Here is a 23,040-nt window from a genome sequence, read left to right as displayed (position 1 = left end):
ACCCCTCAAAATGACATTACATGGTTTGTACGGTTTGTCTGTTGTTGGCTCAGTTGCTCAAATTTTAAGATGAATTTACATGACAGTTTTCAAGAGGTGATACTTGGAAGTGATTATTTTTTTCAGATTATTCAGATTAATCTGTTTTGTATTCAGTCTTTGTGGGGGTGTGCAGTCTTGGACTATTCTTGCTGTCCTGTATGCATTTAAAACATGAATGACCTAATTCCAGTAGTCAAAGGATTACTTGTGTCAAAAAGCATATTTAAGATAAATGTTGAGTATACACTTTGAAAGGAACCAACTTGAATGTCATTTTATGTATGGAATGTGTTCTTTTGCTGGAAATAAAAGCAAAGCCTTCTGGTTTTCTGGCTTATTTAAACATATTTTCTTTTTTCTTTTCCTAAAGGCTATGAACTTGTACACTGTTACCCTCAGCGGCCCAGCTCCTTGGGGCTTTAGACTGCAGGGAGGCAAGGACTTCAGCATGCCCCTCTCCGTGTCAAGGGTAAGAAAAGGCTGTTATTATTGGTTTTGCTACTTCTCCGAGTTTGTCCATCTTTTGCTCCGAATGATTTGCATAACTTTTTGTTTCCACAAGCTTCTATTTAAATGCTTAGGCGGAGGCATTATGTGGCAAGCAAGTAGATACTTAACACTCACAAAATGCTTGTCAGTTGGCCGTAGCAGATGCATATCATATCACTCTCACAATGGACATAGTTCCCAGACCGTGGTGTTTATTTTCATATTACTCAAGTTTTTTATGGTATTTCTCTAAAACTTCACACAGTTGGTCTCAGCATTTAGAGCCTTTGCTTCGTTAGTATTCTCTGATCAGAAGAACATGCTTGTATTTGTCCCATAGTACGTTCTGCTCTCCATGTTAGGCCACCTCCTCTTAACAGCAAAATTTTTTAAATAAAGTGCCTTTGACAACCAGCAACCATTTCCAGGCCTTATAAGTGCAGTGCTGCTTTGCCTGACAAACGTACAGGCTCACACTTGCAGCTGCACATGAGTGCGCACAAATAAAATAATTCCTGTGTTGCAGCCAGCTTTTGCACACAGAACTGGTTTCCACTTGTATTGTTGCGTTTAAGCGCTTACAAGCTGTTGTGTTCCATAAACAAGATACATACCAACATTTGTTAGTTCATCAGTGTTGTCCTGTCTTTGGTGTTTCCTCCTAGCAAGATTACTGGGAGTCATATCCAGAACCCACATAAGTGAGCTATATTTTAATTTGGCATACATAGTGCATCACGTAGAGATATGTGTGATGTAATCCTGGGGTGATGGCAGCATTTTTCCCAAACCGTGTCAGTACATGTCTTGTTTTTGATCAGCTCTTGGGCAGGCATCACAGGCAGAAGCACAGGGTTTATGGCAACAGACATTTTATTCTTTCCATAAAAGACCTAACAAATGTTAAAATCTTATTTGAAGAATGTTCCCCCCGACAAAAGAAAAAAAATGACTGGAGTGGGATGTAGCTGTTGACTTAGAGGGATATCTGTCTAGACGTGCAAGGTGGAACACAAGCTGAATATCAATGGGTGAGTGAGTAGTTTGTGTTGAGACATCCTCAGTAACAAGTGTGGGAGGCCAGTTTTTCAGCAGTCCAGGTACATTACACATGCTGATTATTATCTTGAATGAACAATGCTTTTTTTCATATTTCAAACCCTTTTTTTCACATTATGTCCCGTTCCCTTTGAGTAGAAACAAGCAAAATATTGTTTTTGTAAGCTTGAAGCTGTAAGACTGGATGGTGGTTAGTATCCTTGCTGCATCTGCAGGACGACCACCAGGCCTCAGAGTACAGGAGTTCTAAACATGTGACAAGTTCTCTCTCTTTTTGCCTGTCAGGGGCTGCTGGCTTTCATCTTGATTATCATAAAAGAAGGGACAGTGAATCCCACAGTCACAGAGGATGAAAACAGTCCAACAAAGCACTGTAAACCGCAAATTTATACTGTATCCCTTAGCAACAGGAAAACAAGGAACTCAGGCCTGAACCCACTGGGCTTACATTAGATGAAAGAAGTTGGTGGTCTTTCTTTACTGGCTTGTGGCTGATGAGATAAGGATCAGATGAGTTAAAAACCATTACAAAATAAAAAACATGTGGCATGACAGAAGTTTTTAGAATCTCAGTGAGGCAAAGGGACTGAAAGTTATAATTCCTGAAAGATCAAACCAAATGTTTTTTGAGTGGATTAGATGGTGATTAACATAATTTGAGACTGGCTGTGAAAAGAATTACTTTATATGTCATCCGTGTTGGTTTAATTCACTGCAGATAGACATTCTAACAAACTTTGTATTGACTTGGAAAGTTGCGGGCCTGAGACTTGTTACCTCTCGTTAAGGAGTTGGTTTATGGCTTTCCATGCTTCCAAATGCTCTTGTTTCCTTCCCCTGTCTGTGAGCCTGGAGAGCTATGCTTTCTCAGCATTCCAAAGATTTTTCTCATATCCACCCTGCTGCTGCCAACAGACAACCCTGTTGTCTCCTCTCCGTCTGTCTTCCACACTCTCTTTTCTCATCCATATGATGAACTCCTCCAGTTTCAAAGGAATCCTCACCCAGTGAGATCAGAGGAATAATTGCCATTACATAAATCACTGAAATGAAAGAAAGAAAAATATATTTTCACCTATCAGTTTTATAAAAAGAAAAAAAAACAGATAGATTTGAACATCATTGTTCTTCACTGGACCCCAGCTGATGATAATTACCTATTTTGGCCAAAGCAAAAAAAACAAACAGAAAACAGTAATGCCCTATGGTGCTTACAAAGAGTGCAAACAGTGAAATAAAATTGGGTTTTCATAGGGGAGGCGAAGAACCCTCCTATCTCCTAACATGGACTTTGTTGTTTGTTAATAAGGCTATGTTTGCTACTGGTGTCAGATATTATACCAGCTCATGTGTCATGCCACCAGTGCCAAAAGACACTTGTGAGATGCTTCCAGTTTTTATAAGAAGTCAGTATTTGATGCCGTGATAACGAGAACAGGTTGTTTCAACGTGAATTTGAATACAGCCTTGCTTTGGTGAGCAGATATTAAAACAGACTTATTATTTTAAAATTGATTTGTATTGCAAAGGGTTCTTCTGGTATTTAGATTATAATTTCCATAAAAGTAGGATATTCACGAGAGAGACTGAAACATCCTTTTTTTTAAAAGTCCTTTGTGTGAGTGATTAAGTCCTGCAGTACCATCGATCCCACGTTTCTTTGCATTTTGCATGTAACATTTTTACATGTAGGATGACAAGTTCTATCATGATAGTCATTTGGCTGATGATATATTGTCCCAGACATTATTGCAGTAAGTGCTGCGATAAAAGGGCTCTACAATGGTGTGGTGGTTTGCACTTTCGCCTCACATTAAGAAGAAGGTTCCTGCTTCGGATCTCGGCTGCTGTGTGGAGTTTGCGTGTTGTCCCCTTGCATGTGTGGAATCTGTCCGGGCACTCCGGCTTTCTCCCAAAGTCCAAAAACATGCGGTTGATTGGTAAATTTCCACTAGGAGTGAAGTGTGCATGGTTGACAAAGAAAAATTATCTTTTAATTGTTGAACATATTTTGACAAAGGGATGTAGACAACATATTAAAATACCAATGAGCTTAACCAATCATGAAAAGGAAATGCACTTAAATGTGTATGTATATAAATAATTTTCTTTTTTTGCTCTAAAAAAACAGAATAAGATATTTTTCCAGGCATTATATGACCCGTGTAAACACAAAGGGTGATATTAAGGTTATCAAAAAGTCTGAGATGATGCCACCATGTTGTGTGGTAATTAAGTAAGGTAATTATCATGGCAGGCTTGCTGATGACCCCTCCCCTAATGTATTTTCTCTGATATAACACAGCCTCCCCCACTGATAAATGACCACCTAATTCACATACTTGATTAAAAAGTCCTTTTGATCAACCAATGCTTGTGCTGACCGATAGAACTAAAGTTTAACATTATCTTCTACCTTAAATATTAATATAATTCTGTAGCTGCGGTATAAGCATTTTGCTGTTTTTCTAACAACAGTTTCACAAAAATGAGTTGAGTGCATCCAGTAACCTTCTGTCATACAAACATCGCAGCTCAATGCAAACATGAGGAAATCCTGAGGCAGTTGAGTTGCTGTCTGTCTTTATCCTTCTCCACGTCTGTGTGCTGACTTTTGCTGCTGAATTTCTCAAGACTTGTGTGACTTTGAGGAGATGGAAATATGCTTAAGTAAACTTTATCTCCCACTGCATGTGTGCCAACATCCTGTGTCAAAAGGACAGCTGTAAAATGAAGGAAGCAGTAATGTTTCAGCGGGGCGGCCTAGCTCTCCTTGGAGAAGCCTGTCCGTAGAACTACCCCAGATCTCGTGCCACTGCGTTCCATAAACATTGTGATACCGCAGCTTAGCCTCCTGAGCACCATCTGGTTTTGCTCGACAAACACGTGCTACATCATTGACATCAAAGCTTTGGAGAAAATTGCAAATGATGTCACATTAATAAGCAAGTGGAGAGTTTTTTTTATTTTTTTTTATTTTACGTGTTTATTTTTAAATGGCTCTCCAGCCCACCACCACAGCTGGATGCATCATCAAGTCTTATATTTCTGTTTCTCTGCTTCTTTATCACTGGCATCCTCTTTAACAACCCCACACCCCCTTTTTCTCTCCCCCTCTCACACACACAAACTCTGGGAAATGAGGCCTTGTTAGGGGGTTGAATTAATAATTCAGTTCAGGCTGATATATTGGCCACAGGGGGCATTTCTCCTGGTCAGATATGTGCTGTGTTGTGGGCAGTGTTTTAAGTTGAGTTAGTGCTAGGTGTTCTACTGCAGTCATTACAGGGGCACTGAGGGGAATCACATACTTGCAGGTTTAGTTTTCCATTTCTCAGAGTGATATTTATGGCTTTGCATCAGCTGTGCTGTGTGAGTGATGTAAGGACAGACGGTCTCTTAGCCCCCAAATAGCCGTGGAAAGAATAAAAGTGATATGGTGCAGAGTTACATGGCCAATATATAACCAGCTGTAGATAAACTTTGGTGCATAATTACCAAAAGAAAAAAAAAAAAAATCAAACATAGCCGACTGAGAACACACATGAGGTCCTGGCTTACCTGTAAGGTCACTCAAGGGAAACACTTCAAAGGTGAATTCAGTGTTTCACATTCTGAAAGGCTGGCTAATGCTTTGAAATTTGATAGCATACCAAAAGAGCTCTGCTGCTGCACTCTGCCAAAAACCTTTGAAATAGGCACGAATGCAGTCGTAGGCACTACATTCAAGTCGAATGTCTTGCTCTTAATGTGAGACCGCTGATTATATTTACATAAGATAATGTATAACACGTGAAGCCTACTTTTTATTTCTGATAAGTGCATGCCAAGAAGTTGTTAAAACGCCTGCACAAGTATCCTTGCTTCTTGTGAGGTGCAATGCAGTGTGTTGCAAGTACATGTTTTCCAGTGTCCTTCTCTATATTGACAAACTGCTTTGAGGGAGGACGAGGCAGGTATAGGGTTTCTGTCCGCCCCGCACCAACCAAAGGTCTGAGCGCAGCAACTTTAGCTGCTGCCTTCTCAAGTGAGGGAACAGCTGCACTCTGAACCTGAGCCAGAAGCACAGGTGTCTGTGTCCATCAACACAACTCAAACACACACACCTAATATACAATCTATAATTCCTATAACTTTATAGTTTACTGCAGATTTCCACCAAACTGTGTAAAGTAGTTATTTTATTGTTTTTAAATTTTCCCCCTCATTATGAGTCTTACAGTTTCTATTTGTGCACTTGTGTGTGCGTGTGTGTATGTAAGGTTAACAGATCTGCAGGGTTACTGTACAAAGCTCAAAGTTCATACCAAAGCAAGATATTCTCTTCTACTGAAGACGCTACTCATGAGCTGCCTGGAATGGCTCATTTATAGCTCAGCAGACTTGGTTGATGTGTTTTTCTGAACATTAAATCATGCAAGCACATGTCCAAAATATAATTATGGACCTCTAAATTAGAGTAATATAGGCACTTTAAATCTCATGTATACATAATGTGTTTGACCATCATCAACATCACAAACACAAAGATTTCCATTTAATTTAGTTTATGGAGATAGAGAGGGCTGTTGGCTATTCTCATGGCACTAGCCTGTTAAATTGCTAAACGTTCATGTAGCATGGAGCTTCTCTTTTGAGAAATAAGTGGGGTTCCTACCAGATTCTACACTGCACGTGTGTCTGTTGCTGTGCTGGTTAACGTTGTAATCCACTTTTCATTTTAACTGAGATTAAATGGCATCTATAGTCTTTGCATTAAACAGATATAGCCACCATTAAGGTTTGACAAGACATCTGTGGCTAAAACTGATGGAAAACAAAATGAGATGCTTGATTTTTACCATCAAATAGAAGAGAAATAAATGGAAGCAGGACTGCATCTCTCTGAAATGACATCACATTAATGCAAGCTGAGGACTGGAATACATCACGTTTCCATGTCACACTTGTTTTTTTTCTGTTGTGAAAGCTGTTAGAACTTGTAAAAGCTCTTTGTGAACTGGAGAGAGAGAGAAAACTAACCCTACTCTAATTTCTTCTAGTGAGTGCAAATCAAAGGCAATTGAAGTGATGTTTGAACTTGGCCATAAAGTAAGTGTTATTTAAACTGCCTCCGAGGAATGCACTTCTTTCCATTTGTAGTTTTGCCATGTCTTGAATCAAAACCAGCGTCAACTTTGTTGTCTTTGTGGAGTGCCGAGTAGTTTTTCAGCCTGAGCTGTCATCAGTTTATGGTGCACATTATCTCCCCGCTCATGCAAGTATTTATGTTTAATGTGCGGAATCAAAGCAGCAAGTGTGATGGCTTAGCTGAACATGGCAGAAAACTATTGAACTGCTGAGTCTTCTGAGCTTTTGATGAGCTAACATTTGCAAGGATCCATGACATCAGAGAGTAATCCTAATGGGTTTTTTTGTCAGAAATCCTGGCCCTCGCTGACTTATCTGATGCTGCACACTTTGTTCTCTGGTTATTTTAGTATTTGACACAGGTCTTGGGTTTCATTAAGCTGCATGGTTAAGCTGACTAAGCCCTTTTTTATTCACAATCTAGCATCTCTGCTCTGTATATTAGAGGGCATTGCATTCAGTGTCATATGTTGATATGTAGAAAACCATTAATATTCACTGTATCATGCAGGCTATGTCAGGTTCTTCTTGCTGTAACAAGACTCCATCCCTGACTCCAGCTCTGACTAATAATGCCTGCAGCCAGCCGAAAGCCCGCGAGGGTGATGTCATTCTCTTGTCAGCCTATGACTTACCTGTCAAGGTGGGAAAAAGTAGATGGTTCATTCCAGTAAATGATGTGACTAATGGGAACATATGGTCCTTGTCTGCAGCTATCCAGCATTTTCCCCAGTCTCGGGTCACATCTGTGTAAATCATATGTTGACTGATGACATCATGATTAGCTTATAATGTGTGTTCCTGGTGGTGCTGAGTGAAAGAGACCCAGACACACAGACTCCTCAAGTTAATTATTAGGTGTTAACAGACGTTACAGCGGAGTCAACAGAACATGACTTTTGGTGTGTTGAGACATGTATGAGTTACTGCAAGGTTGTGTAGTAATGACAGAGTTTTCTGTACCTTCACTTATGACGTGACCTGATGACTGCAGCAATAAAGCTTGAAGATTGCTCTGTGTCAGTTTATGTATTTATTTATACTTCTAACCTCCCATTTTTTCCCTTAATAATTTAGCTTTTTTATTTCTGGTGAAAGGTGGATCAATATGATGGAGCGATCCCAAATATCAGATGAGAAATTATTTATCAAGCTCTGCTTCTTCCACAGGGTGGGATGCATTTTCAGGTCTCGCAATCGTTTTATTTATTGATTCTGGTTACATGGGTAAAACACTGTTAAAAGTTGTGATTTTATTTATTTATTTGTCTGTTTATTCCTCAGGGAATAAAAAGTATCACTGCTAAAGAAATTAGCAGTGATGGTTACGGATGTCATGATAACAGATTTTGTTGGTACGATTATTGTCTAATAAATAATCACAATTTTACAATTATAACAAATAATCTGCATGTTTGAATTAATTTCCCAACACTATACAGGCTTACATTTCGAGGATGGCCGCAGGATGACCCATGTAACATATAAAATAACTTTGTTTTTGTTCTGTGTGGAAGCTGAGCGTATCTGCTGTTGTGGTTCAGACATAATCTTTTATGAAAAATGACTATGTTGAGGAGTCTTTACGATTAAATCATCTTGGCCTTTAATACCGCTGTTAATTGTGAAATTAAATAATCATGACATCCCTAGTGATGCTAAAAATATCTTATATCTGTCATTATTTCTTATCTGATGCTTTTGTGGGTATTTGTTTTAAACGTAGCTGGCTTATAAACATGTTTCTGAATGGGAAATAATAATTAACCATTTTAGGATAAATCCACACAGTGCAACCTTGTCCAGTAGCCCAAAGGTTGTTGTGCTAAAATAGAAGGAAAACAAAATAAAGTCAATTATGGAGGAACTGATGCGAATCCAATGAAACTCCCTTAATAGATAACTAATTTGATAACTGTTATTGTTTTGTACTACAGCTGTTTTTAAAAGTTATATTTATAAATCCTGTTAACTAATTTATTTGAGTTGGAAAATGTGTTTTTTTTTGTCATAGCATCTTTATGATTATTTAATTGTTCACTTAAATTAAAACCCACAGTGGAATTTTTGGATTTACTTGTGATGCCCCTCATATCACCTCCTATTGAGCCTGTTTCACGTTGGCTTGTAACTTTAGTCTCAATTCCTTTTTTGTCTTGTTTTTTGTTTTTTCTTTTTTAGCTTACTCCGGGTGGAAAGGCTGCTCAGGCTGGAGTTGGGGTGGGAGACTGGGTGGTCTCCATCTGTGACACCAATACTGAGGATATGACTCACGTGGAGGCACAAAACAAGATCAGAGCAGCAACAGATTCCCTCACCCTGACCCTCAGCAGGTAAGTCGTCTGGTGGTGCGTGATGCAATAAAATGCTCCTTTTATCTCATGCTCACAGCAGCATAAATCTCCACAGAGCATATATCCTCTTACATTTCTGTCTTTTTTTTGGGGGGGCAGGATGGGATAAAGTCCTTGAAATTTACCCCAATATGATAGATGGTTGCACAGTGCATTAAGATTATAATCATATAGTCTGTTTTACTTTTCTAAGGCTTGGGTGAGTTTTGGTTTAAATTCAGCTTCATTCCGAAGTCCTAACATTAGTCATACATGTAGAAGTTGTTCTTTTTCTATGCAGTAGAATATCACAAAATCCACTTGTCAGATTTCAGTGGAATTTAGTGAAAAGTTATTCTAAGATCTGAAGGAAGAAAATGAGCAGTAGTACCGTCATGTCATCTATGAAGCATCATTATGCATTTGCTCATCAGACCCCATGTGTTGGGTTTGGAGGATATGAATGAAATCCGTGGTCTGAACCACCTATATAGATGTTACACTTCTGAAAATATAGGTTTACTACATGCTCTAAAGATTCTTTCCAGTTTCTAAAGTACTCATATGATGAAAAGCCTATTTAAGTGGTTTATTCTTGGTGTTGCATGCTTTGAGTGTAAACACTGCTTATCAGACCTGTTTTAAACATGACTGTGAGGTGATAACTTACTAAATATTTCAAGGAGAATGAATCCAAGTGAATAGACTTTGTATTCTTTTAAAACTTGGGCATTTTATTCTTCACCAAATTTGAATCATTTTCGAAGGAACCTTGCATTTTGCCTTAACTTCAAAATTGAATAAAGGACATTTTTTTTTTAGTTATAACTGCGTAGCTCTCCTACAGGCAGCACTCATACCTGCTCACTTAAGTTTTGCCAGAAGCTCTTGACAAAGTGGCTTTGAAAAAAAATGTTTAATCAGCATGTTGATTATAAATGTAAAGGACTTTACTCTCAGAGAAAGATAAAATGTAATCATTCAAGAAGCTAAAACCTTCAGAAAATGAGAAAGTATCGACTGGTGAAGTAAGACAGATGAGCTTGCTGCTGTCAGCGCACTCATTTAGATTTTTTTTTCTCTCATAAGTAATGAGAAAAAAGCTTTGTTATCTTGTTCACCTCATTGTCCCTTGCCAAGAGACTCTGCTTTTAAACTCCTACACTTCTTCTTTGCTAAGTTCAAGAGTGCAGCTGCAGGATATCTGAGTCTTTCCAGAAAGGAGAAATAGTTGGAGATTTTAGAGATCCTGATTTGCTCTGTGTTATTTAACACATTGGAGGCTCTTACATTCACATAACACAGATTTCCCTTCCCTGAGTATAAATCAAATGGGACTACATTTTGCTCCAATTCCAGTTGTGAGAATTTGACTTCTTACATCCTGAAACTGGCAAACATGAAGCTGACATGTATAAAATGTAATGTACAAAAATTTATTTACGTTTGTTATTAAAGCTTAAATCTTTACATTTTGTCGGTTTCGACTTTCAGATGTGTGTTTTTGTTTTGCTTTTAATATATTTTGTTATATCCAGTTATGATATTCCATGGAATGTTAATTTACTTTCAGCTTTATTTCATAAGGGTATAGGGAATATTTTTGGTAGATCTTTAATAAGCTGGTATGTTTACTTAACATCAGCCATATTTTCCCTTCACTCTGTGGTTTGCCTCCTTTATTTCTCATCTCCTTGTGGATTCCAGCAATAGTAAACATTTCATATTCTTCCACTCCTCTTTTTTGCACCAGCGACTCCCTACCTATAAATCCCCAGTCAGCTCTCTTTATCTCTACCAGTCCTGTTGTTCTTATGTTGTAAGAAAAGCAAATGTTTTCCTGAAATGCCTCTCAGAGAGGAGCTATTGTCAGTTTTATTTATTTGTACCTTGGCTGTGATCCACTGTTTTATGTCAAGGAAGGAGGACAGCTGCACGGTGATGAGATATGATCTATTGTTTGGTTTAGTGTATCATTTTGTTCAGCACCAATGATCTTCTTGTGTCTTTTTTTATGGTTAAGGTTTAAACTTTATTCAGTGCCTCTTTTATAGAGAGTGAAATCATAACATTTACAGACAATCAATCTTTGGCTTCAGAGAAAGTACATGCAGCATCTACAGGAACACATTAGGTCTATACGTCTGTGTTTCGATGTCACAGATTTTGGCTTTCTGAGATGTGGTTGGGTTACGTTTGATGCATTCAGAGTTGATTCCAGTGTCATGGGAGATTTCTTAGTGGTTAAATTTCTGACTTTATCTGACATTAGCTTGAAAGCCAAGTATGCCTCAACTAAAGTAAGTGATCCATGAAATGAGGTAGGAAATGATCTCATGCAGTGTTCACATTCAGTTCAGGTCAAACTCGGACGCAGCAAACTAATTTCTTCCAAGAAACGGATATTTAATCATCTTCACTCCTGTGTGCCAAAATAAATACAGTCACAGAGCAGCTATCATACACATTCCTGATAGCTCTGCTTCCATTTGACTCATCAAATTGTGGACTAAGTTGAGCTCAGGCACGATGAATGTCGCATGCATTTGTCTTCCCAGAAATATAACGTATACAGACATGTCAGGATGCCTTCTCTGTGCTCCTCTATCGTTCAGCGCTGTTGTCATCCTGTCTTTAACATTGCTTTATCAGTGGCAAGGCGGTGACAGGAGCTGTTATTCATTTCTCATTGTGGCAGGAAGTGCTGTCCATTGTTTTGTATGTGGCTGTATCCTCAAACAATGTGGGCGACTTCAGGGCTGGATCATTCTTACTTAACCCTGTTAAAGCTTTGTCTACAATACAAAGCAGTGGTCAGGTTGTGTTTATGTAGGGAGCTAGCAGAAATGTAAAGCTGAGTGCCTCCATGCTTGATGCGCAAAGCTATTTTGATGGACGGCTGTGTTGCTCCAGTCAGCAGAGGCACTACAGTAATGTGAGTCCTGGGATTAAGATTAAGACAAGTACATTGTTTTGACACTTGCTGTACTTTTTGTGGGTGAATATATGTATATATTTATATTTTAGATGGCTTCTCCCTTCATTTCTTTTGTATTGTTTTGCTAATTAGCCTTGTTGGGAGACACATGCATGGATGAGAGTCCTCAGGGCATCACAAATATAAACAATATGAGAAAACAAGTTTAGTTCATCCTAGTTATCTGAACCACATGTTTGATCATGAAAACAAGGAAGACATTTTGTCCGACTTATTAAAGTATGAATCTAAGACATGTAGTTTCCTGAAGCAATGAATTACACATTTTCTTTTAGTTCTCTGTGAACAGCATCATCAGTATAATGCAAATAATCTAATTTGAAAATATGTAAAGCATGTTAATAATATGCTTAGAAGAATCAAAACTACTATAAATTATAAAATTCTAATAAAAATCCTAATAATAATTCAGATAATTATAAGTAATAAGGTATAAAATTATGATGGATATAAAATTATTATAATTATTATTATAAATAATTCATCCCTGAAGGAAATTTTTTTTTTTTCATTTCATTTATTCAGACTTTAGTCATGATAAAGGTTTTGTTTGTTTTAACTTCAGTTCTATTTTAGTGTTCAGTACTTCATTCTGTAATTTTATTTCAGTTTTGCTGCAGTATTTGTTATAATTTAGAATAAAGTTAATTTTTGAACATTTGACCAACCACAGCATTATCTACAACTGTCTGATTTAATATCCTGTATGTCCGACCCCACATACAAGCTGCTAGAACAAATCTTTCTGTAACTATATTTAGATTAACAAATACATTAATATCAAAACCAGCCAGCATGTTGGATTTTCAACAAGCTGATCAATGTTATTCACTTTACCTGTCAATGGTTTTAGTTCTGTAGCTGATCATTATAAGAGAAACATTGAAACATCTGTTTTTCTAATTACTCTCTATCTTTTCTATTTATAGAGCTTTCAAAACGGGCCAAGACCACAAGGTAAGACTGTATTAGTCTGAAACTGTGAGCTCACCTTTGTGTGATTACCTGGATGATTCACTATGTTGTGATTCCAAAGTACAGTGGCCTAGAATTTGAAATGTCCTTTAATCCCTACTCACTATCGGATTGAATAGTGTGTTAAGTCAGTTTGTGTTTGAATTAACCTGATTAACCAAATTGTCTCTAAACTGTGCATTAGCCAAGCACAGGCGAGTCTCTGAATGAGTTGTTTGCCTGATCAAGCATTTTGAATGTTGCTTTTGGAATTTCTTGTAGTTTCCTTTGTTCTGCCTTGCACGGTCTCCAAAACCAGGTAATTACGATGCATCCAGTTTTCCAGTCAAGATTTTTGTCAGCTTCTTGCCAGACTGGCTGAAGTTTTCATTGTATGATGGTGTCACGAACTTCTTTGTTCTGTACACTGATATCAGTAAAGCAGCTGGCACATGCAAACACATAGAATATGTTCCTTTTTAGTTGGTGCGCTTTTATAGTCGAGGCGTAATACTCAGTGAGAAATCTCATTAGTGAGGGATGTCAGTAATACATGACACTTTCTCTCTGAGTATTTTCGTTTTAACTGCAGCAGCAGATTAGTTTGGCCAGTTGCTGGCTGAGTGCCAACACAAGTAAAATATCAGCGTTCACACTTCTTAGCGTTTCTTCTGTGAGTAGAGAAAAGCCTGCAGGCTTTCATAGAGCTGCTACTAGAGCACGCTGTAATCATTTCCTGTAAGAGACTGGAAAAGCTTGGGATTGTGCAACAGCAGAACTTTTGTGTGTGTGTGTGTTTGTGTGTGTGTGTAGGATGTCTAACTGCATGTTGTGCCCTGTGCTGCATTGTCTTCCTCTCCAACACCCCCACAGGACTCGCAAACTACGGCTTCTGTTCCAAAATACTCCTTTGCCCCAAGCACAACCATTAACAAGATGGCGAGGCCATTTGCAGCAGGTGGTGGTGCTAGTGCCAACACAGGACCCATTATTAAACCTGTGGCCTACTCACCTAAACTTAACACTCCACGCTCACAGGGTCCTGCCAGCACACAGCAGCCACAGAATGGGTAGGTGGAAAAATAAACACTATTACCTTTTTGAGGTGCAACTAATGTCTTTTTAATGGTGTTTTTGAAGTCTCGTTATTCTGACTTCTCATTAAAAAAAGAGAACTTAATCCCATAAGGATGTAAAAGAATTGAGTTCAGTCACTGCTGCTGTATTCTGCCAACATTATATCACAGTCTAAGAAACATTACAGAAAAGATAAACGTGGCTAATGGGTGCTGACTCACTGAGGAGGACAACGTAATGACTTTGCCACAAGATGGCAAACATGGGATGCGTTTTAGATTGATGTGATATAAACTAAAACTTAAGCTCTGGAGTTGTTAGCTTAGCTCAAAACATATGACTGAAATATTAAATTTAAGCTTTAGATTTACAACTCACTTTATAATGGAAAATATGGAATATAAAATGCTGATTTGATGAGCATTACTGGTGGATTGATGGATCTTTGATGAATGTGTAAAGTTTGGGAAAAAGCAGTAAATGTGGTTAGCCATTGTAATGTCTTTGAAATGAGGAGCAAGCCTCCAGTATTATGTTTGTTTTTGTGTTAAACTCAGTGTAAAATTGCATTAAAACCACATTTTTAAACACTTGTATCGCTGACATTTTCATATATGAATGCCAGAGGATGTCTGCAGAATATTTGGAAATTTATTAATATTATGAGTAGGAAGCAATATGTGGGAAAACAGAAAAAGGAAGCAGCAGCTCTAATCAACACTCATTAGTGGAAAATTATCTGCTCTCCTTTCGCATCTCAAACACATATTTTCAGCCTTTATAAGGGAGTAGATGTAGATCATCAATGAAAAGTCGCTATATGGAACTAAAGAAACTGTAGGATTCTGCTGTGTGTGTGTGTATGTATGTATGTATGTATATATATATATATATATATATATATATATATATAATTTATTTTTTATCATTTTAAACTAGAAAAGTATTTGTGAATTGATTTTACTGGGGGGAAAATGAAAAAGACATCTTACCAGATCCAAGAGAAATATTTAATCCTCAGTGTTAACATTTACTTCTGTTTGTTGGTGTGTCTGTTTTCAGATTTTACGAAGTTTCTTGGTACAGACATCTTTTTAACCAATGCTGAAAGTGGCTTGAATAAGCCTTGAAGGATAGGCCAGACCACTTCCTGTAATTTGGGTAATGGTAGTGCTCTGACTGCAGCGGATAGTGAGATGTGGTCTGTCGCTGTATTTAGTTTCACTCATAAATCGTTCTCACACAGCTTTTACTTGCCCACTCTACAGAGTCTTCGTGCGTGTGAAGTTTCTGTGCAGATTTCCAAATGCACTCTCAGAAAAGACTTTGGAAGATTTTTTTTTCTTTTTATTCTTCACATAAAGCAGTGGAAACAACATGTCTAACGTGTCCAGGCCTGACACATGTTAAAGCAGGTTTTGTGATATGTTACAGAATTGGTGCAGGGGTTACACTGACAGCCAATCACCACTGTGGCATGTATCATTATTAACGTGGCATTGAAGGACAACAAAGGTTTAGTAGGTGCAGTTGTGAGGAAATTATCCACTGGGTTTCTTTTTGTTCCATCTTTTCTGGCACAAATGGCATCCATTTACATAACTTTAAAGTATTTGTGCAAAAGGGGCTGTGGAGAGCGCAACAGCAAAGGTTTTTGTGCCAGTCTGTTGAGTCGTTTTGGGTCAGGGTGACAGCAGATGACTTGACAGACAAACAATTCTCCCTTTCTCTCACAGAGCTTGTTGACAATAACAGCACGTCTCGCGTCACCTCTTGCCTGCTGTCTGCATTTTGCTTCATCTTCAGCTATTTTTCTGTTGTGTCCAACCTTTGTCACATATTGATATGTTTTGATTCCTCTTTCCTCCAAGCTGAGCTCTGACCTCTTTGTCTCACTTTGTGTTTTCCTCCTTTCTTTTAACTGTACAGATGGAAAACCTTGACAAGTTAGTAGATTTCTCTCTCATTTGCAGAGTAAAATATCTTTTCTTTGCCTGTTGAATGGCCATTCAGACATCTCAATTTTGTATTCTAGTCATTGCAAATGGAAAGCTTTATAATTTAATCCCCAGTTATTTACTTATCAATCTTTTTTTAATTATTCACCACCCCATCCATCCACTTTGTTTTTATATATGTCTACATCGGACACAGTCTTCAATTGGTCTGTGGTCTGTTTCACAGGGGTGAAGCTACTTATTATGAAGATATCTACCAACAGTCCAAGTAAGGTCCGGCTGCATGCTGGCTGTGTTGTCAGCTTAGCAGCTTATTATGGTCAGACTATGACTATGTGTATAAAAAGAAAGCCAGGAGCTGATGCTCTTTGGTAGATTTAGTGATTGGGTTTGCAGACTAGAGATGGCAGTTCATTTGCGAGCATTTATCCCTTCTTTTCTGCTTGTTGATGAATGCATGCCACGGTTGACCTTGAGCTGAGCTGAAAAAAGCTGCAGCTGAAAGGAAACTGCACTTCTTGTGCTGCTTCAGTTGTTTCTTAACAATAAATTCTTGAGTATTTTTTTTTCTACAAGCAGAAGTCTTTTGGCTTTTCTACCATTTACCCCAGGAACAGTAATAATTGTGGTCTTCAGTGTATTATTGTCCATATATACTGTACGCCTGTGTAAAATGTTGGTTAGTAGCTCTCTTATTGCATGACATTGAGCCTCCATTACTGCATGATCTGTTCAGGATGTCTTTTTTAAGGTCACCTGATTAGCGGGCTTGATGTGAGTGAGTAGACCCAACAGTAGATGAAATTGTGGTAACCACACCTGCTGTGTACTGCTGCTGGGTGTGTGTGCAGGCACAGCCTCAGGGTGGAGAACGTGCCCTGTTTTATCCCCAACGATCGCAGCAAGAAGAGGCTGATCCAGGACACTGAAGACTGGCAGCCCCGCACTGGCACCACCCAGTCTCGCTCCTTCCGCATCCTGGCCCAGCTCACAGGCACCGACTTCAGTAAGTCAGGGCCTGAGCCGGGTATAATGGAGAGATTGATGGGCGGGAGGGTTTCTACTTATTTGATATGATCTAATCATAGCAACTCTCAGTGAGAGTGACATCTGAGCGAGTGACACAGAAAGGTGGATAACAGGTTTGTCCATTTTTCTCTTTTGCTGCTGCAGCTCAGTTTCCAGATGGCTGCTGTCTTCAGTAACAGCTGGGCAGTTTTTTCATGCTTTTTTTTTCCCCTCACAACTGCCACTAAGTCCAACAGATCAGTTAGACAAAATACATAAGAACTCTATCGAATATAATATTTTCTCTTGTAATCTGCCGGGTACATGTCTGAAGCCGGATGTGGGTGTGTGGTACCTCATTAACCAGTGAGACTATCTGGTAACAGCCATCTCTCCTGACTCTTTCAGTGCAGGACCCAGATGATGAAATTATGAAGAGGTCAAGGTAAAAATGATTGAGTTTGAACAGTCACAGGTATTTGTATTTGTGCACGTGTGTATTTGTGTGTGCAGAAGCTTCAGTTTGGCAGTTTCTTTTTGTTTGAGAAGTTATCTTACTTTTATAAATCTTATTGTAGTTGTAGGCCTTTTTTTTTTTTTTTTTTTTTTGCTTTAAAACACTGGCATGGCATTTTACTTTGTGTGTGCCATGAACATTAGTGCAAGACTTTGTTATATGACATAATGTAGTTGTGAAGTTTTTATGCATTTGATTTGCTGCTTAAATGTTTATGAGGCTATAAAAGCTATTCTCATGTCTTAATCTTAATTATGTAGCTAGAACCAGAAGCCGGTTAACAGCTCAGTATGAAGATTGTAAACAGAATGATGAAGTTAGACAAACAAAACGAAGACAAAGCATATTTACTCTGCAGTAAACAGACAAGACACACTGGTGCAAAACGCTCTCTGAAACTTTTAAAAGCAGTTTTTCTTCCTCGATGGGAACAAAAAGATTTTCAAAAAAAGCTTTAAAAGCAGAAAAAGATGTTTGACCAATATTAAACTTGGTTACCTATAAATCATCAAGTAATTAATGCCTGTTAGTGGCCAGCATATAATAACCTTTACTTTTAGGATTAGCTGTCATTTTCAAGGTGCCATCACATCTTTTATGAGATTAAATGACATTTACGTTTGTTTTAACAATAAAGACCCATCGCAGTCTGTAAAAAGTTTTTTTTAATGATTTTATATTATGAAATATTAATATTTGTTTTGCAGATCTGGAATGATTTTTCTCTGTGATATTTTTGCCCTTACTACTTCTTTTTTGCCACTCTGTCATCTTGTCAAATTGCACCCTTTACCCCATTTTCTGCTCTTTTGCTCATTTAATTTATTCTCTCCCTTGCAATCTATTTCCTCCTTGTCTCTCTGTTTCATATCTGTGTTGCCTGCGGTCAGGGAAAAATTCCTCACTGAGATTCAGAGTCCTCGCTACGCCCGTCTGAGGGATTGGCACCATGACAGGTCTGCTCGCTCCCTCAATATCAAATCCTGAGCAGCTAGAAGCCCTGGGACGCAGAGCCTGCAAGCGATAACCACAACGACTACGTGGCAAAGACGACAAAGATAGCCGACTGACTAATGGCAGTTAAGAAATTCACCTATCACATACAGAATAGGTGGAAAAAAAATAATAAAAATAAAAAAAACACATGTGGGGAAACAAAGGAAGAACAAACCAAAAATGAAACATAGTCTTGATGACAAAGCCCAAAGTGGAACCTTGCATTCTGAGCCTGAGTGTTAGATCTCCCTCTGTATTTCTAACTTGATGATGGTTTTCCATTTCACGCTGCATTAGTTGGAGTAAACTGGTGGGAATTCTTCTTAATGGTGAAGTTCAGACCTTCCTTTGATCTGTCTCTTTTTGCTTGTTTACATTTATTAAGCTCTTTATCCTTAAGTTTTCATTTCCTATCTCTTCATCTAATAGGCATCTCCAAATGTAAAGAAAGAAAAGGAAGACAAATCTTTGCCTTTGTTTTTTTTCTGCTGTCACCACTAATATCTAAAATATAAACAATCTAAAAAAAGCCACTCATGTTCTTCTGTCCTTTCTTCTGTTTTTCATCTTGTTTACTTTATGTTCAGTCTTGAAAGGATTTATCTCTTGACAAATGACAATTTACCTCTGTTAATCTGCATCTAGGTCACCTCAGTTGCTTTACTTAACCAGTGCACCGTACAAAAATGATTATGCAGAAGAAGAGCTTCCTCAGGAATTATGCAGGTTCAATTTAATGGGGTATCTTCTCAGAGATCAGGGTTCAAGGTTTACTTTTATTGCTTCATAGAGAAAATTGCTGTGCAGTCAGGCATAAAAACAACAAAACATGGTCACACACATGAAGTAATACACATCCATAAAGGGTGGAGGTGAACGATGAGCAAATGCAGCTTTTTTGTCCTTTGCTCTTGCCTAAAATAAACATTTCCTAGAGTGTTTAGAGCATAATAAAAAAGATCAACAGCACTGTATTCATGTTTCATTAAAGTAGTTGGTGCAGTGCAGCAGCCCTGCACCAAAAAGAGGGCATCTGGTTAGACTTTCTTCATGTATTTATTTATTCTTCCAGCAACAGTGTTTAAGAATCGTGTACCTGATTTCAAGGTGTATAAAAAGAAATAACTTGTGAGGAGATGGGCTCCTGGAAGTTGTTCTAAAAATGTGTCCATGGACAAGATAAAAGGACTTGTTTTTTCTAGGTGACTGGAGGAAAAAAGAGAGAGGGGGGGGTGAAAGCATCGATTCTTTAGACCTGGACATTAGAGGCTACAGCTCTCAATGTTTTACAAATAGCCCTAAGTCTTAGAAAAAATAATAAATAAAATTTACTTGTTAAGGCCCGTCTGCTAATGAGCTGGTTCAAGATTTGGTGGGTTTGGAGTTCAAAAAGATCCATTTTCTTAGAATCGAGGCAAAAGCTATGAAAACGGGTTTGGGCTGTTTCTAAGACTTTACAAAGCCTTTGTCAGAGCACAGTATCTGATATCCTATTTCTTCAGAAGATGTCAACTGAGTGGGCGGTGCCCCAAATGTTTCAAGATGCTAAAAAAATGCCTCTGGTTAGTAGCTGTAAAGTGATATTGCCAAACATTTTGTTGCAGAAACATATCATCAGAAACTCTGCTGGTAAGCATAAAACTAGTGGTGAGTAACCGAGGAGAGGGGCTGAAAAAGAAAAGCTCTGTCTTACTTATTTTATGGAACAAATGAACTGAAATTGGTAAATCACATTAAAATGAAGAAAATTGGTATTTTCTTCACATACAGGAAGATGAATTTTATCTTAAGAGTAAAATATTTTTACTGAAAAATAAATGAGTGAAGAGGAGACATCCAAGTGGAGAAATGTTTGCAGGTACTTGTAACAGGATCATGTGGAGAAAAATTATTCGAAGATGGTGAAAGATGTTACTCTAAATGTCACATTCAACATATTTACCAGCCGAATTGCAGCCTCTCTGCCCTTTTTTTGCATGTTTACATTTAGACTCTTGCAAAGCTGCATTGCCTTTTACCTCCTCACAGGGTTTAGGATGACACGTCAGTGGATTCTTGCCCCGATGAAATCAAAACTATCTCTTTCACTGCCGGATCCTGAGCTGCCAACAACCTCCTCTGTTTTGCTCATTGCTCAGCTCGTTGCATCCCACAGGAGTGGAAGCTAGACAGCAGAGGTGAATCTGAAATCACGGGTGCAAAAAGTGAACAGGAAGAGTGGAAGGAAACGTTGCATGTCAAAGACAAAAAGGCTTTTTCAAATTGTGTCTGATGTAGGGTTCATGCACCAGCATCATGTCACTTCTCGGGCTGATCAGAGGAGAGCAAAGAGCAGCAAAAATGTAAAAAAAAATAAATAAACATAGAACACAAATCAGGTCGATCCAGGTGAAAAGAAGTCGCAGAAAAGGATGCTTTCCAAGTTGCACCTAACTATAGTAAGTTGCAGCTTATAAAACCTCATGAACTTGTGCAAGAGCTCTGAGCCACTGGCTTGTTGCCATGTAGGGCAGCTCGGCGGGGAAGTGTAGCCGGGGTCATGGCGTTGACAAGGATGCTGTTTTGCGTGTTGTTAGGTGGAGTCCCAGAAGGTAGGCTTGCCAGTGTGTAGACTAGAGGGCAGCTGACCAGGGGTGTTTGTGTCAAACCGACTGAAACGGGCTCTGCCCTTCGTTTAACCCAGACACTAGAGATCCATCTCTTCTGACCCCCTTTTCACTTTATTCTCCTGTATTTTCTTTACAGCAATCATCACTGTCACCCACTCTATAAGCAGCATTGTGGTCATTGAAGTTTACTAGAATACTGTTTGGGGGAAAAAAAAATTTCATTCTGAATTGCTCACAGCTTTTAGTCTCCGGTATAACTGATATTCAGACTTAACCTGAAATAAACAGCACAACAGGGCCTTTGCAGGGTAAATCATTTCACATTCTCTTTCTTAGCAAATGAGACGTGATTTCATCATCTCTCATTAGTGTATTGTAGATGGCACGAAGAATGATGTAAACATGAGTGATGCCTAAGGGGATGTCATATATATATCTTTTATTTTTTCTCAAGATAAAACATCTCCAGAGCTCACTGTCTTGCTTCAGAAGTTGTTTTTCTCTCTCAGTCATGGTTTTAAGATTTTCTGAATATCGTGATGCTTGCTTCGGGTAACAGAACTTTGAAATGAAGAAAACTCTTTATTTTAACACTTCTGCGCTTTCAGGCTTGAAGCAAACTCTTCTGCATCTGAATTTGACAGCAAACACTGCTGATGAGTCTCTTTCACTCGCTTTGCTTGGGAGTCATGTCAGTCAATAGAGGAAGATGTTCAGGTTTCTTAATGCTCTCATTAGTGAAAAGACTCTTGAATCATTTTCATGCAAAGCTGATGTGTTTATTGGATGCACATCTGTTGTTTAGCATTGGTTATTGAGTTTTATTGAGTTTGTCCAACAGAGGCTCCTATAATCATATAAAATGGTCTGCAGGCATCTCTAGCTAATGGAAGCGGTTCACTATATTTAATCAGTACTAAAGAAAATTCAGTTTTAGGGACTTTTTTAAAAATTCATCTAAATGTATTTAAGTAAACTATCTTGTATTGCTACAGCTGTTGGGATCCTGTTGATACTGATGCTCGTTCACACAGAAGGCGATTTGTGGTACAATTGAGATGAGCATGAATGCTGATATTCAAATATGACATTTTGAGAAGTAACCATGGTTACTGAGGTGTATGCGTATGTATGTATGTATCTTTTCTAATTAGTCATTCTTTCCCCGCAGCCTTGAGCCAACTCCCTCTCCTGCCAAGGCCCAAACTGCAGATAAACCAGATGGTGAGTTTCCGCTCCTGCTGATGCGTAAAACGAACCCCAGCAGCATCCAGTAGAGTTTGTGCTAATAGATACTTATCCTCAACTGTCAATACATGAGGATCAGCAGCAGGAATGTGGGAAAAAAAGGACTGCCAGACGACATTTGAAAGGGGGGGGTGGTATGTAAAACCTTTAAAACTGTCCCTCCTTCTTGCTCAGGCTCCAAGACTGGATCTGCAGCTGCAGGAAGCTCTGGTCCATCTTGCCGGCCGCCGTGGGTCACGGACGCTAACTTCGCCGACCGCTTTCGCCCAGACAAGACCACCACCGTCGTGACCCAGCACCAGCAACCTGTGCAGCCAACACCCATGCAGAACCGCAGCTCCATCCTACAGGCAGCTCAGCAGGCGCCCGAGGACAGCGGGAGGACCCCAGTATGTGGTGCATGCAACAAAATCATCAGGTGAGACTGCACCACAGCTTCTACACCACCGCGGTGATTGATTCTTTTTGCTGGAATAATATAATGTCAGTGTTTGCTCCTTTCAGAGTCCTGCCAGAGATGATGCATATTTTAAGATGTTTAATATGCACAGCGACAGGCTGTATATCTGCTGCAAATTAAGTCCGTCAGCATAATTCACACAGTCTGGCGACATCTTTTATC

The 23,040-nt window shown here is 38.7% G+C and overlaps 1 protein-coding gene across 2 annotated transcripts in view; it reads left to right on the top strand.

Moving 5' to 3' along the window:
• The window catches only part of pdlim7 (PDZ and LIM domain 7), a 30,058-nt gene that overhangs the window by 2,049 nt on the left and 4,969 nt on the right, over positions 1 to 23,040 (top strand). For both annotated transcript variants that reach the window (XM_041990435.1, XM_041990436.1), the window contains exons 2-7: positions 413 to 511; positions 8,902 to 9,053; positions 12,981 to 13,008; positions 13,879 to 14,075; positions 22,342 to 22,394; positions 22,593 to 22,836. In XM_041990435.1, the coding sequence (XP_041846369.1) occupies positions 413 to 511; positions 8,902 to 9,053; positions 12,981 to 13,008; positions 13,879 to 14,075; positions 22,342 to 22,394; positions 22,593 to 22,836 (773 nt within the window). The remainder of the gene's footprint in view (positions 1 to 412; positions 512 to 8,901; positions 9,054 to 12,980; positions 13,009 to 13,878; positions 14,076 to 22,341; positions 22,395 to 22,592; positions 22,837 to 23,040) is intronic.

The sequence above is a fragment of the Melanotaenia boesemani genome, chromosome 7 (genome assembly GCF_017639745.1).
Source record: "Melanotaenia boesemani isolate fMelBoe1 chromosome 7, fMelBoe1.pri, whole genome shotgun sequence".
NCBI classification, from domain to species: domain Eukaryota; kingdom Metazoa; phylum Chordata; class Actinopteri; order Atheriniformes; family Melanotaeniidae; genus Melanotaenia; species Melanotaenia boesemani.
The sequence above is the reverse complement of the archived record's forward strand: the minus strand, read 5'-3'. Positions and strand labels throughout refer to the sequence as shown.